Source organism: Melopsittacus undulatus, chromosome 1 (genome assembly GCF_012275295.1).
Source record: "Melopsittacus undulatus isolate bMelUnd1 chromosome 1, bMelUnd1.mat.Z, whole genome shotgun sequence".
Taxonomy (NCBI): Eukaryota; Metazoa; Chordata; class Aves; order Psittaciformes; family Psittaculidae; genus Melopsittacus; species Melopsittacus undulatus.
In genome coordinates this window covers 133,520,362-133,534,380 of record NC_047527.1, presented here as the reverse complement: position 1 = coordinate 133,534,380, position 14,019 = coordinate 133,520,362, and the positions used below count along the sequence as shown (strand labels likewise).

Here is a 14,019-nt window from a genome sequence, read left to right as displayed (position 1 = left end):
TATTTGCAAGGTGGTACTTTAAAGGCCTGTTAGTTTCTGATAGCACAGCTTTTGTTACCAGTGGAGGGGTTAGATTTACACTTTGCAAAATAAAACCAGGATTTTTGGTTGGACACCATCTGCAGTCACCAGATGCAGTTATCGAGATTAAATTGAAAGACTTGTCACTGATTATGCTGGTAATCATTGAGGTGGTCAGTGTAATTATCTTGAGATTGAGAAGATGTTTTCTCTGATACGGTACTGCAGCAGAATTAAGTTGAAGAAGCATCCATCATTAGGTACCGTGTATGGCTCCAACTAAGCACATGTTTTTCACTTTGATCACGTTATTTTATTATATGCAAGAGAAATAGATGAGCAAATATTGTGAAATTGACCTTTTATTTTGAAAACACTTTCCACTGGATTCTATCAGATAGAACAGAATTGAGTCAGAGTCTCTTTAACCAAGGAATACAAAGTATTTCCACTTCAGATTATTTTAAGCCTTCAGAGTATATTATTTTCTAGTATAGATCATATGGAGGATTGACTCAGCTGCTGCTGGAAAGGGTTTTCTTGCCAAACAGAATGGTTGTTGATGTTTTCTCAGAAAATGTCACTGAGACTCAGTAGATATCCAAACTCTAAAAATGTTTTTGACTGTAATGCACACAAATAATTAATCCAGAGACAAATTACATGGCTTTTTAAAACTCTTTACAGTCATTTGTCTGTGTTGGAGCATTTCCATTTAGCACCTGTAATGTGGTTCTTTATATTCTTTTATAGGGGTAAAAAAAATCCATTTGTTTAGACATGTTTGCTGAGCAGTAACTAGCATACCTTGAGCATTTCTTCATGCTTGTATAAATGATCAAGCCAATTTCTTGCCTATGTAGTGATAAATGATGTTCTAGAGATTATATTGATCTTATTTCTCTCTTATGACTTTAATTCTTAACTTCATGTTGCCATTATATATGCACTGTAAGCATATGTAATGCTTTCTTTCCTTTTTCAAATGGCATAGATATGCATATAAAATGTGGTTTATATTTCTTGGAAGGGTATATTGCTCAGAGAAGGGACAGGAGCCTTTTGCAGTCATATGAAGAGAATGCAAGAGATAACTGGGAAAAGAAGGCAGCACTGAGTGTCTTCTAAAAAGCAAGTGATTCAGTCTGTGTTAGGGCTTGAAAGAAGGAGGTCTAGAAGCATCCCTGACAACTGTGTCTTTAATTTTATTCAAGTATATCAAATTTCATTCCAGGAAATATGCTTCTGCGGGAGACTTCCTAGAGCAAAGCATCATAGGAAAGATACTTGGTAATATTTTTCTGCCTTTGATCTGTTATTATATCAGCTGAGAGTTATAAAATAATTCCTGACTTGACATTAAAAAGGAGAAAAGTCAAATACGTTTTTTAACATGGACCCAACTCATCAGTCTTAAAGTGCTGATTCATTTGCCCACACAGTATAATTAAGCTGTTAATCTGTAATAAGGAGTGATACATTCAATGATCTCACAATCAGAAAGTGATTATAGCCTAAAATGTTCATTTGGCTCTCCTCTACCATTTATTACTCTGTGACTGTTAAGCGAGGGTATTCGTAGCTTAGAATCTGTAACTTTTACCTACACAGTCTGCTTCTGCAACTGGAACTGGTTTGCTATGAGCAGCTGGTGGAAAGATGTCTATACTGGGAGATCTTGGGGAACAAAATGTTGACATTCTGAGTCCTGTCTTAGAGGAGAATATTCTAGTTTGAGCACATTTAGTGTTTCATCAGATAATGAATCCATTATGTACTTGGAGTTCAGGCTCACACTGATTAATCATGACATTTCAATTATTCATTGAATCAGTGATCATTTGCACCCCTTTTCCCCACCTCATTTGCTGTTGGCTTCTATTAATTTCTGTTCTTATTGCTGTAGGATTTCATCTTGCTGTGTTCTGAAATCCTGAAAATCTTCCCCTGACAGAGACTTTCATTTGTGAATTTACATCACCTGGCACCTTGCAAGCAGCTCTTGGCTCTCCCTGGTTTGGTGCTTGGTAGCGTTTTAACTGCCTACCTGTCTTCACCATAACTGTGCTGTGAAGCAGCCAGGCAGCAGCACTGTGTTTGAGGAGTGCCAGGGCGAGATGAGTGAAAGACAGAGGTTGTCCTGGGACTCGAGACCAGATTCTTGTTTCATCTGCTAAACTGCATCTCCTATCAGTGTCCCAGAGCCACCATCGACTTTTCCAACTCAGAGTCTGCCTGTGCAGCTACTGAGATTGCCACAGTGCCTTCCCCACTGACAGTACACAGGCAATGTTGTTTTAAAGGACTGGGTTGTTTGCCTGCAGGAATTCACTTGGTATCCATGAAATTTGTTGTACCATAGCACACAAGCAGCACAGAGATGAGACGCAGCTGCTGTGTTCTCCTTTGGGTCCTGCAGCTCCCACTCATCGCCAGGTTGCAGGTATCCTCACTTTTAGGCTTGGTACTCAGTAACATTGCCATGGTGTAGCTTTATCACACGTCCACAGTGAACAAAAATACATTTTTTTTTCTTTTTTTTTTTTATAATTACTGTTATTTTGAATCTGTCACTTTTGAGCCATCATCTAAATCCTGGAACAAATTAAGAGTAAGATGTAGAAGAAGGAGGCTCCACATTTTTATATCTATCTTCTTGTGTTTTTAAACAGTTATGATCAGATTCAGCCCACAGATGTTGGAAGAGACAGGCAGGATTTCATGGAGGTTTTTCCCCCAGTGTGTACACTCTGCTGGCCTCCAGAGGCTCAGCTGCTTTCAAACACAGCATACAGATGTACAGGACAATCCAATGTGTAGCTTAGTGGAAGGTCTGTACTAACCAGTAGTATAAGATTGATTAAGGATAGGTCATATAGAAGTAGTTCTTTCCATTGATATCTTTGTTTTGGTTCTTCATAATTATGCTATCTGCAGTTATTTGGGAGCAGCGGTGGCAAATCTCTTTCTTTGGTTCAGGTAAAATTGTCCTGTCCTCAGTCTTTTAGCAAACTGGACTTCCCAATTGGGCTAATCACCTGAGTATTGAGCCTTTAGTCTCCAGCTCATGGTTGTCTTGTCAGTACTACATAAAAGGTAATATTTTTAGAGGTAAACTAGTATGTGACATTTTATGACAACAGCGCAGGGGGAAAAGAGTACAAAGAGAAAATATATAGGTCTCCAATATAGGTCTCTCAGAGTGTGGAGAGCAAGGCAGATCTATGGGTGTTGTAACAAACAGATCAGCATTACAGGAAGAAGAGTTCAAGGAAAACAATCCAAGTATTTTCTATTTCAGTGGGTAATTTACTAAACCTGATTTAAAACAAAATTAGTCAATATGGTAAAGATCTATTTTAATAGAGAATAGGAGAATAGATTTATCAATGAGCATCTTTGCTACATACCAACATAGTCAGTGTCTTAAAGAGGACACTTAAAGAGGAGAAAAAAAAATTGTAATCATGTCAGGTCTTCCAAAACTATAAAACATCTCAGTAATTTTCTGGAAGTCAGATAAAATAATGATCTTTTAATGGATTTTTAGTTATAAAAGTTTAATATTTATTCAAAGTGCAAGTTTGCTCTAAAGGATGTCTGAAAAAAAGAGCCCTGCAGAGTCTTTATTTCCTGAGCTTTTCTAATTCTGTATCAAACTTCCGATGCTGGCATGCAGGGTTGTTACTCTGAAGGGTAGGAGTTTAAGTAAACTTGGCTTGAAAAGTCAAGCTGGTTTTCTAGGGATCTCTTGAAGGTTTTCTGGGAGCTGAGAGTTTCATTTGAAGGCGTAGAGCAGCACATATAAATATGAGCAGTTGGTAGATTTCTAGGCGAGTCTGTGGGCCGTATGTGAGGATAGGAGGCACCTTGACATGTACAGTTCATCTCCAATATGGAGGGCCAGCAGTTACTCACAGGATGCCTTTGGTATTTGGGAAAAAACAGTGTCATTTGTGGAGGACTATGTGATCCCAAGGAGTGTGGAGCTCTACGGTGCCATTTAGGGTCTGTTTTCTATTCTCCAGGTACTGTGTCTAAAATTAGTTTTTCTGGTGGTTGAAAAGTGACAGACCAGACAGATTGAGCACAATCACGATGCAACCAGCAGGCCACCCCCTGTGGTTATCTGTTGGCTTCTTGCTTTTGCCTCTTCCCGTTCCTGCTTGCTCCTTTGAGCACATAAACTACAGGAACAAGAAATTCCTCTCTAATCAGGTAATGCCAAATACAAGCTGTGTGTACAGGTGCTGAGCATCTCTAGTTAGCTGTCACCCCTGACATTGCTGGAGTAATGAGTGCAGTCTTTTTCCTCAGGGGATCCAGAATTGAAGACAAGAACAGACATTCTAGTATGTTATTAATACAGAAATGGAGTTGCTATCACTGAATTTCCTTCACAGTGTGATGTGTGTGCCGTGCAGTCTTTGCACGCAACAGAAGGATGATGTAGTTGCTCAAATGTCATGAATGTGCATCAGGAAAAGGGTGATATTATTGATCTCTCCTCCACAGAAGTGTTTAGGGCTTCACTTGAAAATGTCTGAGGCCTTTTTTTCCAGGTGGGAAGCGGGAAGGACGCTTCTTTACATCACTCATTTCTTGTGAGGAGGGGTTGCTAGTCAAATACACAATTCAGTGGTATTGCATCCAGATGCTAAGATACAGTCTCTGCACCTTGCTTCAAAGGCAGTCATACGCAAGTACCTGACACCTGAAGCTCAGTAGGAATCTCACTGTGCATTAAAAGGAAATGTGTTTTCCTTGAGGATTTCAGGATTTGTACGTTTTCTTATGCTGTTGTATATGAATGGTTTAGGAAAGCTTGAAAACCAGTCTAAATTGCAAAACTAAGAATTCTTTTGTGTGATCTTCCCTCTGTGGTTTTATTGCCCTGCAATATTTGAATTCTGTGTTAGGTTTTCTATGTTTGTGTTTTAGAAATGTACAGAAAAAGCCTTTTTATCCTATGCTGTTACCTGTGCTTGAAGTATTGTTGTCATTTCTGTGTGCTTTCATTTACTACTTATTTTTCTTTTTTTTTTCTTGGTTTGCAGATTTCTAATTAATTTATATACTTAATTTATGTCTGCATCTTCCATCTCTTTCTCTGTAATCTGTAATCTTAATCTTAAAACATTAAGATTACGGAGTCTGGTATATATCTCTTGTCTTTAGTCTAACTTTGTTACCTTCTTTATTTTTGTTACAAGCAAAAATTAGCTTCTCAAGAAGCCAAAAATCTTCCTTTTAGCATTGCAAATGTGAGTATACTAGTTCTCTTTTCTCTTGTTGCAGTCACTAGTATACCTGTGAATCAAGAAAGTCCTTGCTGTAAATGTGTTGGTGAAACCTGAACTTCAGCTATCGCTTGGATAAGATACTCTGATCATAGAAGTAAACAATGTTCTGTTTCCCCTGACAGATGCTCAGTCCCTTTGGGTTGCTTACGGTTAAATTACTGAGAATTTGCTGAACTTTGTTCTTGCTCTGCTAAGTTTTGTTGACTGGGTTTTTAATTATGGGTTTTAACTTGTATTTGCTCTTTCTAACAAAACATTGGGAGTTTTTCTCCTTTTATCTATTTACTTAGCTATCTCTTTTGAAGAGGCATTGCTTCATTAAACACTTTCCTGCTTAGTCTGTAATGATCCTAATTCTTCTACTCTAAGCTCACATTAAAGAAAAAAGCTTCATTTGTCTTCAGTGGGATGATGTTCCATATTGTCTTTGGTGCTTGACACATGATCTTCGGTGGTGTAGCAGCATTATGGAGGACTTGGCAGGATTCGCGGTGTAATTCCAGGTTGGCAGGGTTTTTTCCATCTGTACTGAAGGAATTATGATATTTAATGGTCACATGCTTCTACAAAATTAAGCATCTGAGACTCCTTCAGGTCTTTGCTCTTTCACCTCGGTCCATTCCTGCAGTAGAACTGCAGTATCACTGGCAGGAAGGCACAAGTATTAGGTGATGAGATGATGCTCATTCTGTGGTGATGCACTGACTGCTCATATACTTTTGGTGCAGCACAGTGAGACACATAAACATGAAGGGAAAGGAAAATAAGTGTTTTTCCATGGGACAGGTATTCTTCATGGGGCAAGCTAGGAAAAAGCAGCTTCTGGAGCTTGTCTCCTTCTGTAGCAGATTTCTGTCTGATCTTAAGATCAGGCACTGCAGTGACCAAAATGCGACAGGGAGAAATGGCGAGGGTGCACCCAGTGCAGCAGGCTTTCATGTAAACAGAGGTCCTGCAGAACTCCATGGACTGTGGAGGTACTACCACCCGTCTATCCTCAATGGGAGCTTTTTCGTCTCTGCTTACAGCCCTTCTTAATAGTTTCACATTTCCAGGCTTAACTTCACAATTTCTCATTGCTAACAATTTCCTTTCTCTTTAATTGAAGAGTTGAAGTTTTATGGACTCCAAGTGTAAACTTTCTGTTTAGGTTCTTGGGCAATCTCTCTCTCGATCAATAAATAAGTTGTAGAGTAGTGGTGATACACTACTACTTGCAGTAGCTGCAGTAAGAGCATGCAAATAAGGCTGTAAATATCCAGGCTGCTACAAAGACAGAGGACATGTACATGAAAGCAAATGGACCTGTTGTGGTTAAAAATTCATATTGTACCATAATAGCGGAAAAAACAAATGAGGTTGTCTTTGAAACCTTATAGGTCAGCATTTTAGATTTCTGTATTTGTACTTCAATTAAAGGAGAAAATGGAAAAGCTTCTGGATATTTGCTATTTTTAAACCAACTTGAGAAGCTGAAGCAGAACCTATTTTTCATGTGTTCTTTTAGCAAATTGCATGTCATGAATAAGATGATTTTTGTTTGGCTTGTACATAGGTTTGTGTGAGTTATATTTGGTTTGGAGGTGAATGTGTGAGGTTTTAGCAATTGTTACATTTCTTTCTTTTTCTCTGTGATAAATGAAATTTTTCAAGAAAACCAGAAGTAGACATTATTTCTGTGGGTCTCACGAAATGCTGGGAGTTACAAGAAATCTGGGGTTCAAAACCAGAAGGGCAGGATGGGGAGACAAACAAGGCAATGATGGATGTTTGTGGTTTCTTGCAGCAGCATTTGATTTACTTGGTTTTTTTTTGTTTCTTGGTATAGTGAAAATGTTTCCTTGCTGAAGTACTTTGATTTGGTCTTAAAGTAGTGTAAATTATTTTGACATAAGTTCACATTAGCCACCACAAATTCCTCACTTACTTGTCACTGTTACTGGAGATCCAGCTCTAAGCTCCTGTTAATACATCTTCTATTTTAGCAAGGGAAAATATAATTTAGATTTATAGCTGGTTTAGAAACACCTGTAACAAAAGCAAGCCAGTGCCTCCTTTAATAAGTATTTAAGCCCAAACCTGTGCAATTTGTAATAAATGTAGTCTATTATCTTAAAAATGTCCTTGGGATTTGTGCACTAAACTCAGATTAATGCTAACAGGAGTTATCTACATAAATCCTGTGGTACACTGATAGGACGATAGATCATTTATTCAGTGTTGCATTTCAATTCGCCTTCATGTTATTTCTATTTTTTTTTAATGAATACAAAATTGAGATTGAAGTTTATGGTATAAGGAATATTTTTTTCCTTCCTTTCTGTAGGTGTGCTTCTAAAAAGAGTATTGACCATGAGGAAGCCCATGTGATGGTCCACTAATCACACTGAAGAAAATGAAACCACGTTTCAGCATTGTCGATCCTTTTCCCACCACTGTTGGCTGAATGAGAGATGGTCGTGTGATTATGCTGACAGCCCAGCATGCATTTGGTAGACCTGTGGTTAACTCGTTCCCTCTCCATGTGTCTGCTCTTACAAAGTTTTGTCCTCATGATACTGTGCTTTCATTCTGCCAGTATGTGCCCGAAAGGCTGCCTCTGTTCTCACTCTGGAGGTCTGAACGTCAGCTGTAGCAATGCAAATCTCAAGGAAATACCCAGAGATCTTCCTCCAGAAACAGTCTTACTTTATTTGGACTCCAATCAGATAACATCTATCCCCAATGAAATTTTTAAGGACCTGCACCAACTGAGAGTCCTTAATTTATCAAAAAATGGGATTGAGTTTATAGATGAACACGCCTTTAAAGGGGTGGCAGAAACCTTGCAGACTCTGGATTTGTCCGACAACCGGATTCAGAGCGTGCACAAAAACGCTTTCAACAACTTAAAGGCCAGAGCCAGAATTGCAAACAACCCCTGGCATTGTGACTGCACACTGCAGCAGGTGTTGAGAAGCATGGCCTCCAACCACGAAACAGCCAACAACGTCATCTGCAAGACTTCTGTGCTGGATGAACACGCGGGGAGACCATTCCTCAATGCTGCCAATGATGCTGACCTCTGCAACCTTCCTAAAAAGACTACCGATTACGCCATGCTGGTCACCATGTTTGGCTGGTTCACCATGGTGATCTCATACGTGGTTTATTATGTCCGGCAAAACCAGGAGGATGCAAGGAGGCACCTTGAGTACTTGAAATCCCTGCCAAGCAGGCAAAAGAAACCAGATGAAGCTGATGACATTAGCACTGTGGTATAGTATTCTGAATACAATGACTACCTTTGTGATGAAAACTGGATTTGGATGTCACTCAAACCAGAGGTTTACTTCTAATGTTCATTGTAAACATTAAGACTTTCGGGTTGGTTTTTTTTTTCCTGTTTAACTGAATTATGCCACTGTTGAGCTTTCTAACAGAAAGTTTTGTCGGGGTGGTATACGTTAATTATTTCTCTGGTGGTACCCTAAAGCAAGTTAATTAATGTGTAAACATTAGTTTAGACCCATTCCACTATTTAATAATGAAATTTATTTTTTTAATTTAAAAACCAAATAAAAGCTCAAATTTGAACCATGTAAAACAGAGTAATTTATTGATCAGAAGCTTGTCCTGTGTCAGTGTTTGTAAGGTAAAAGAGAGGGGCGATGACAAAGTGGATTGTGAGAAATCCAGTATAAGAGGGTCTTTAAGGTGCAAGGAGTGTGCAGTTGAATATTAGCCAATTTTGGGGGTTGCTTGCCATGACGTGAAAAAGGCACAGTGTGGGGAGAGCAAAGTGTCCTGAGTCTGTGTTATGGGACTGATGTTTGGGTAAGATCCCGGAGGGCATTTCGGCAGCACGATGGAGGAGCCAACATGAAGGAGCTGCATTACAGACTTCAGAGAGGTAAACGAGAAAATACAGTGAGTTTTCGTCTTACACCCACTTGCTGCCTCTCATGAGCTTCAGGCAGGTGTTCTCAGCATGGGGAGGACAACAAGAAGGCAAAAGCAAACTTAGTGTACTGTTCAAACTAGAGTGCAACTAGTGGTGCTTAAAACCAAGGGTTAATTAAATTAGTCTTTTTAATCTATATATTGGTTTGTAACTAAAAGTAGCTTTATATTATATATATTTATATGCTGTCTTTTGTAAAAAACTGAATAAGTGAACATACAGACTGGGCATATCCTATTGTGTGTTAGGAAATATTTTTGTATGTTTTTACAGATAAATGCTTAGGAAAATATAAAGCCCATGTAGTTAAACTCGGCCTTGGTTATGAAATTGATGTTTTTAAAGCTCTGCTGTCTTCAAAACCATGATGGTTTTCTCCTTTCATAGGTGAAAGTTTCAAAGGGAACTAATTCACAACAATGTATTACTTTCATCCTTCATTACCATAATAAAAAGGTACTTGTCTCTGGGTCTGGTCCATACAGATCTAGTGTAATTGACACTGGAATATGGATTGCAGAAGGGTTGATTAAAAAATCTGTAAAATGCTGCTTTGCAAAAACAACTTTTAAAGGGCAGTCTCAAAAAAATGAGAAAACTCCAGTCATAGCTCCCATTAGATTATCCATTATTTCTGTCACAGTTATGCTCTTTTGTACTTTAGAGGCCACAAGTTTGTTCACCTTCTCTCAGAACATTGTTGAAAGAATACCCAAAATATGTTTTACAGCAGGTAAGCAAACAGCAAAATAAAAGATTTTTTTTTAAATATGCAGCGAGTCAACTTTTTATGTCATCTTTGTAGGCTGAGTCTGCCTGAGTAACAGTCCTTGTGACTGACTCAGCTGTTTGTTTTGTCTCGATGAACACTTTTTGACATATTAGGAGCATGTTAATATTTGTAAAGGGCACAGTCTGCCCAAAGAATATCTGCTCTCTGATATTTCTCCCTCCTCCCTTTCCCCTCCATTAAGTCGAGATTTTATTTTATTTTCTGAGGAGAGGAGGCTGTTGGTTACACATCCTGCTGAGTTTGCATTTTATACTGTCCCTTTTTCAAGTTCTATCTTGCTGAGCTTTCCATCATCACCAAAGTGCCATCCCCAGGCCCCTGAGCTCTGTGTGGCTTCCAGCAGGAACCAGAAGCAGTAGGGTTAAATACACATCTGAATCTGAAGAGAGCAGATAAAATGTTATATTGTACTGACAATCCAACAAATCCTAGTGAACAGGATGCGTAGTGCCTCTGTGTAGGCTGAGCCAAGTTCATTCCTGACACAGTTTTCCTCATTACTCTAAAATCTCCTGAAGGGCAAAATTTGTCTTGTTGTGATATTTTGAATCCCAACTAGTATGCTACTTTTGGAAAAAGCAGGGACTGAGGTGGAGGTACTAACTTAATAAAGAATTCGGTATGTTTATTCACAAATAAATGCAGGAATTTATCCACAAAAAATGGAAAAATTTATTCAAACAGCAACATTTACAAAAAGCTGGGCAGTCTTAGAAAACTTAAAAACACTTGCAGGATTTCAGTATTTGTTTCAAGCAGTGTTTAAAAACCAAACAAACCCACAAACAAACAACCCAAGACAAACAAAAAACTCTCCCCAAAACTGACAAAACTATAAATTGTCTTTAGGTTTTCTATTTTTCTACTTTATTGCTTGATCTATAAGAGTGCTTCTGAAGCTGGTACTATTTTGTACCAGCTGAGCTTCTGATTCTACATCTTTAAATCCTGACCAAAATTTAAACCAAGCAATATTCTGCAGAAAGGCTCTGGAGGGATGGTTTTATATCATTCCTGATTTTCTTCAGTTGATTACATATCAAACACCCCTCCTCACAAAACTTTGCCTTTCCTCATTCAAAGCCAGTATTGAAATCTCTGCTTAAAATCTGGGAATCAAGGCACTTCTCTGACAACCAATAGACACAAACTTGTCAAGCTCAATTCAGCTGATGAGGAAAATTAATTAAATCACTGTTCCTCAGCTGTGTGGACTTGACAGTGCTAGTATTCCTGTCAACTCAAATATTCAAGCCGTGTCCCTTTGTTTCATTGAAAAGAAACAGAAAAGAAAGATAGAAACCTGTAGCATAAGATACTTGTTTTTGTATTTACTGCACACCTTTCTGTGCAAAACTACTGTCTGTAGAGAATTCTCTGTGCTGCCCTTTGAAGTCAGCGGCACAAACCTTAAACTTTGATTGCATAACTCTTCAAACAGTTATCTTATTTACAAACCCAGTTTTGCTCGAAAATGAGTAAATCTGTATATTTTTAGCTGTGATACCATAGCATATAAATACATTTGAGAGGAAATGGATGTTTCCATAGTCACAGGAGATAGCATATAACAGAAAATAAGGAGGGAAATACATAACAGAGTGGTTAATTTTTTTATTAAGATGCTTCAGGAAAAGTAGAGGAGCTCAATAACTTAAATGTTATTCAATTCCCTACCCTTTTTAAAAAGAAAGTTTTTCTAGTTTTTGTTTCTAAAGGCTGAAGGGTAACTCTCAATATTTCCTTAAAACTAATGCAGATTTTTTTTCTCTGCTGATTTTCTGGTGTTACTGTGCCCTGTGGGTGAGATCTCTGATGGTGCATTTGGACTGTGTATATTTAGGCTCATTCCTTATACTTTTATTCTGTTCCCAAGTTAGTACAGAATTAGATTCAGATATCTTAACCATTAATATACATTATGTTTTAAAGTCTTCAATAGCAAGATTTTGCACTGCAGTTGCCATAACTTTCAGGGCCTGAGTACAGAAAGTACTCAGAAAGTGTGATGGTGCCAGTTCTGGTCTTCCCAGGGAGGAAAGTGAATGCTGGTTTACCAAAGAGATACGATACAGAAAATCCACCGTAGTGCTTTCCAGGAACAAAGGAGAGAACTGTAAGCTTTAGGATGAGCAAGCAGAAAAAGGGAAGTGAAAGGAGCAGCTGGAGGCTAAAATGCATGAACGTATCATAGAGGATGTATTGTAAAAGGTCTCGTAAAAAGGTAAGATGATGAAGGTATCATAGAGGGTGTAACCCACTGCGTCAGTGACCAACTGGAGTGTGCAGAGCTCCACCTGGGGATGGATGAGGAGCCAACTAAGAGCTTATGGTTCAAGATTAAAGGGAGGGCAGGGGTGGAGGACATTACAATGGGGATCTGCAACAGGCCACCTGACCAGGAGGATTGAGTAGATGAGGCTCTCTATAGACAGATAGGTGCAGCCTGTTCATAAGTGCTGGTCCTCAGGGGGGAGCTTCAACCGTCCCATTATCTGTTAGCAGAGGAAAAGTAATACCCAGGGAACTACAGGGCAGTAGGTCTCACTTCGGTGCCTGGCAGGATGATGGAACAGATCCTTCTGGATTATATGCTAAGGCACATGAACAGTAAGGGGATGACTGGTGACAGCCAACATAGCTTCACTAAGGGCATATCGTGCCTGACAAATTTTGTGGAATCCTATGATGGGGCCATGGCACTGGTGGATAAGGGAAGATTGGAATGACTGACGGCACGTATCTGGACTTGTGCAAGGCATTTAACACTATCCTGCATAGCATCCTTGTCTCTGAACTGGAGAGACGGGGATTTCACAGATGGACCCCTCAGTGGATAAGGAATTGGCTGGATGGTCACAGTCTTTAAGGTACCTTCCAACCCAAACCATTCTATGAATCTGTGATTCTAAGAGCAGGCTTGATAATAATGAGTTGTGATCAATGGCTTGGTGTCCAAGTGGAGACTAGTGATGAGCGGCATTCCTCATGGTTGGTATTAGGACCAGTGTTAATATGCTAATATGAACAACATGTTTGATGGTGACAGGGACAGTGGGATTGATGCTCCCTCAGCAAGCTGGTCAATGATACCAAGCTGTGTGGTGTGCAGTCAACATGCTGGAGGGAAGGTGTGCCATCCGGAGGGACCCAGATGTGCTGGAGAGCTGGCCAATGCCAACCTCATAAAGTGCAACAAGACCAAGTGCAAGGTCGTGCAGCTGGGTCAGGGCAATCCCAAGCACAAATGCAGGGTGGGCAGAGAATGGATTGAGAACAGCCCTGAGGAGAAGGACTTGGGGGTATTGATTTGATGAAGCTCAACACCACCCAGCAGTGTGCACTTGCAGCCCAGAAAGCCAACTGTGTGCTGGCAGGCGCAAAAAGAAATGTGACCAGGAGTGTGACCAGGAGGTCGAAGGAGGTGATCCTGCCCCTCTACTCTGATCTCATGAGAATCCACCTGGAGTAATGGATTTGGCAAATGTTCTGAAAGAATCCAGGCTAGATTCTGAGAAGAGGATAAATCACCCTACAAATTAATTCCTGGTTTAAAGATAAGTAACAAAAGTAAGAAAAAATTGTCCTTTCTTGAAGGATGGTTACTGAAATTTCAGAGAAGATGTCCCAGAGATCTCAGAATGGGGCAAATGCTGCACAGTGTTTTACAGGGTGATGTGGAAAGGGAGTTAATAATAAGCTGATAGCATTTGTAGATGATAAACAGTTATTGAGGGCAGCCCAACCTACAGATAAGTGTGAAGACTTAAGAAGGTTCTCACATTTCTAAGCAGATGATGATAAAATGAAGGTTGAATTTAGTGTGATAATTGCAAAGTACTGCAGATGGCACACCCTTAGCTATGAACACAAGGATATTCTCTAAACTGGCTATAATCAAATGTTAAAAAAAAACATCTTGGAGGCACAGTGGGAAGTTCCTTGATGACATACACCAG

General features: G+C 39.3%; 1 protein-coding gene across 1 annotated transcript in view; it reads left to right on the top strand.

The window, feature by feature from the left end:
- LRRC3B (leucine rich repeat containing 3B) overlaps positions 1-9,988 on the top strand; it is a 43,141-nt gene extending 33,153 nt beyond the window's left edge. Inside the window, exon 2 of the mRNA XM_005152837.4 lies at positions 7,651-9,988. Coding sequence (XP_005152894.1) covers positions 7,808-8,587 — 780 coding nt within the window. The 5' untranslated portion in view covers positions 7,651-7,807 and the 3' untranslated portion in view covers positions 8,588-9,988. The remainder of the gene's footprint in view (positions 1-7,650) is intronic.
- Positions 9,989-14,019: the final 4,031 nt, after the last annotated feature.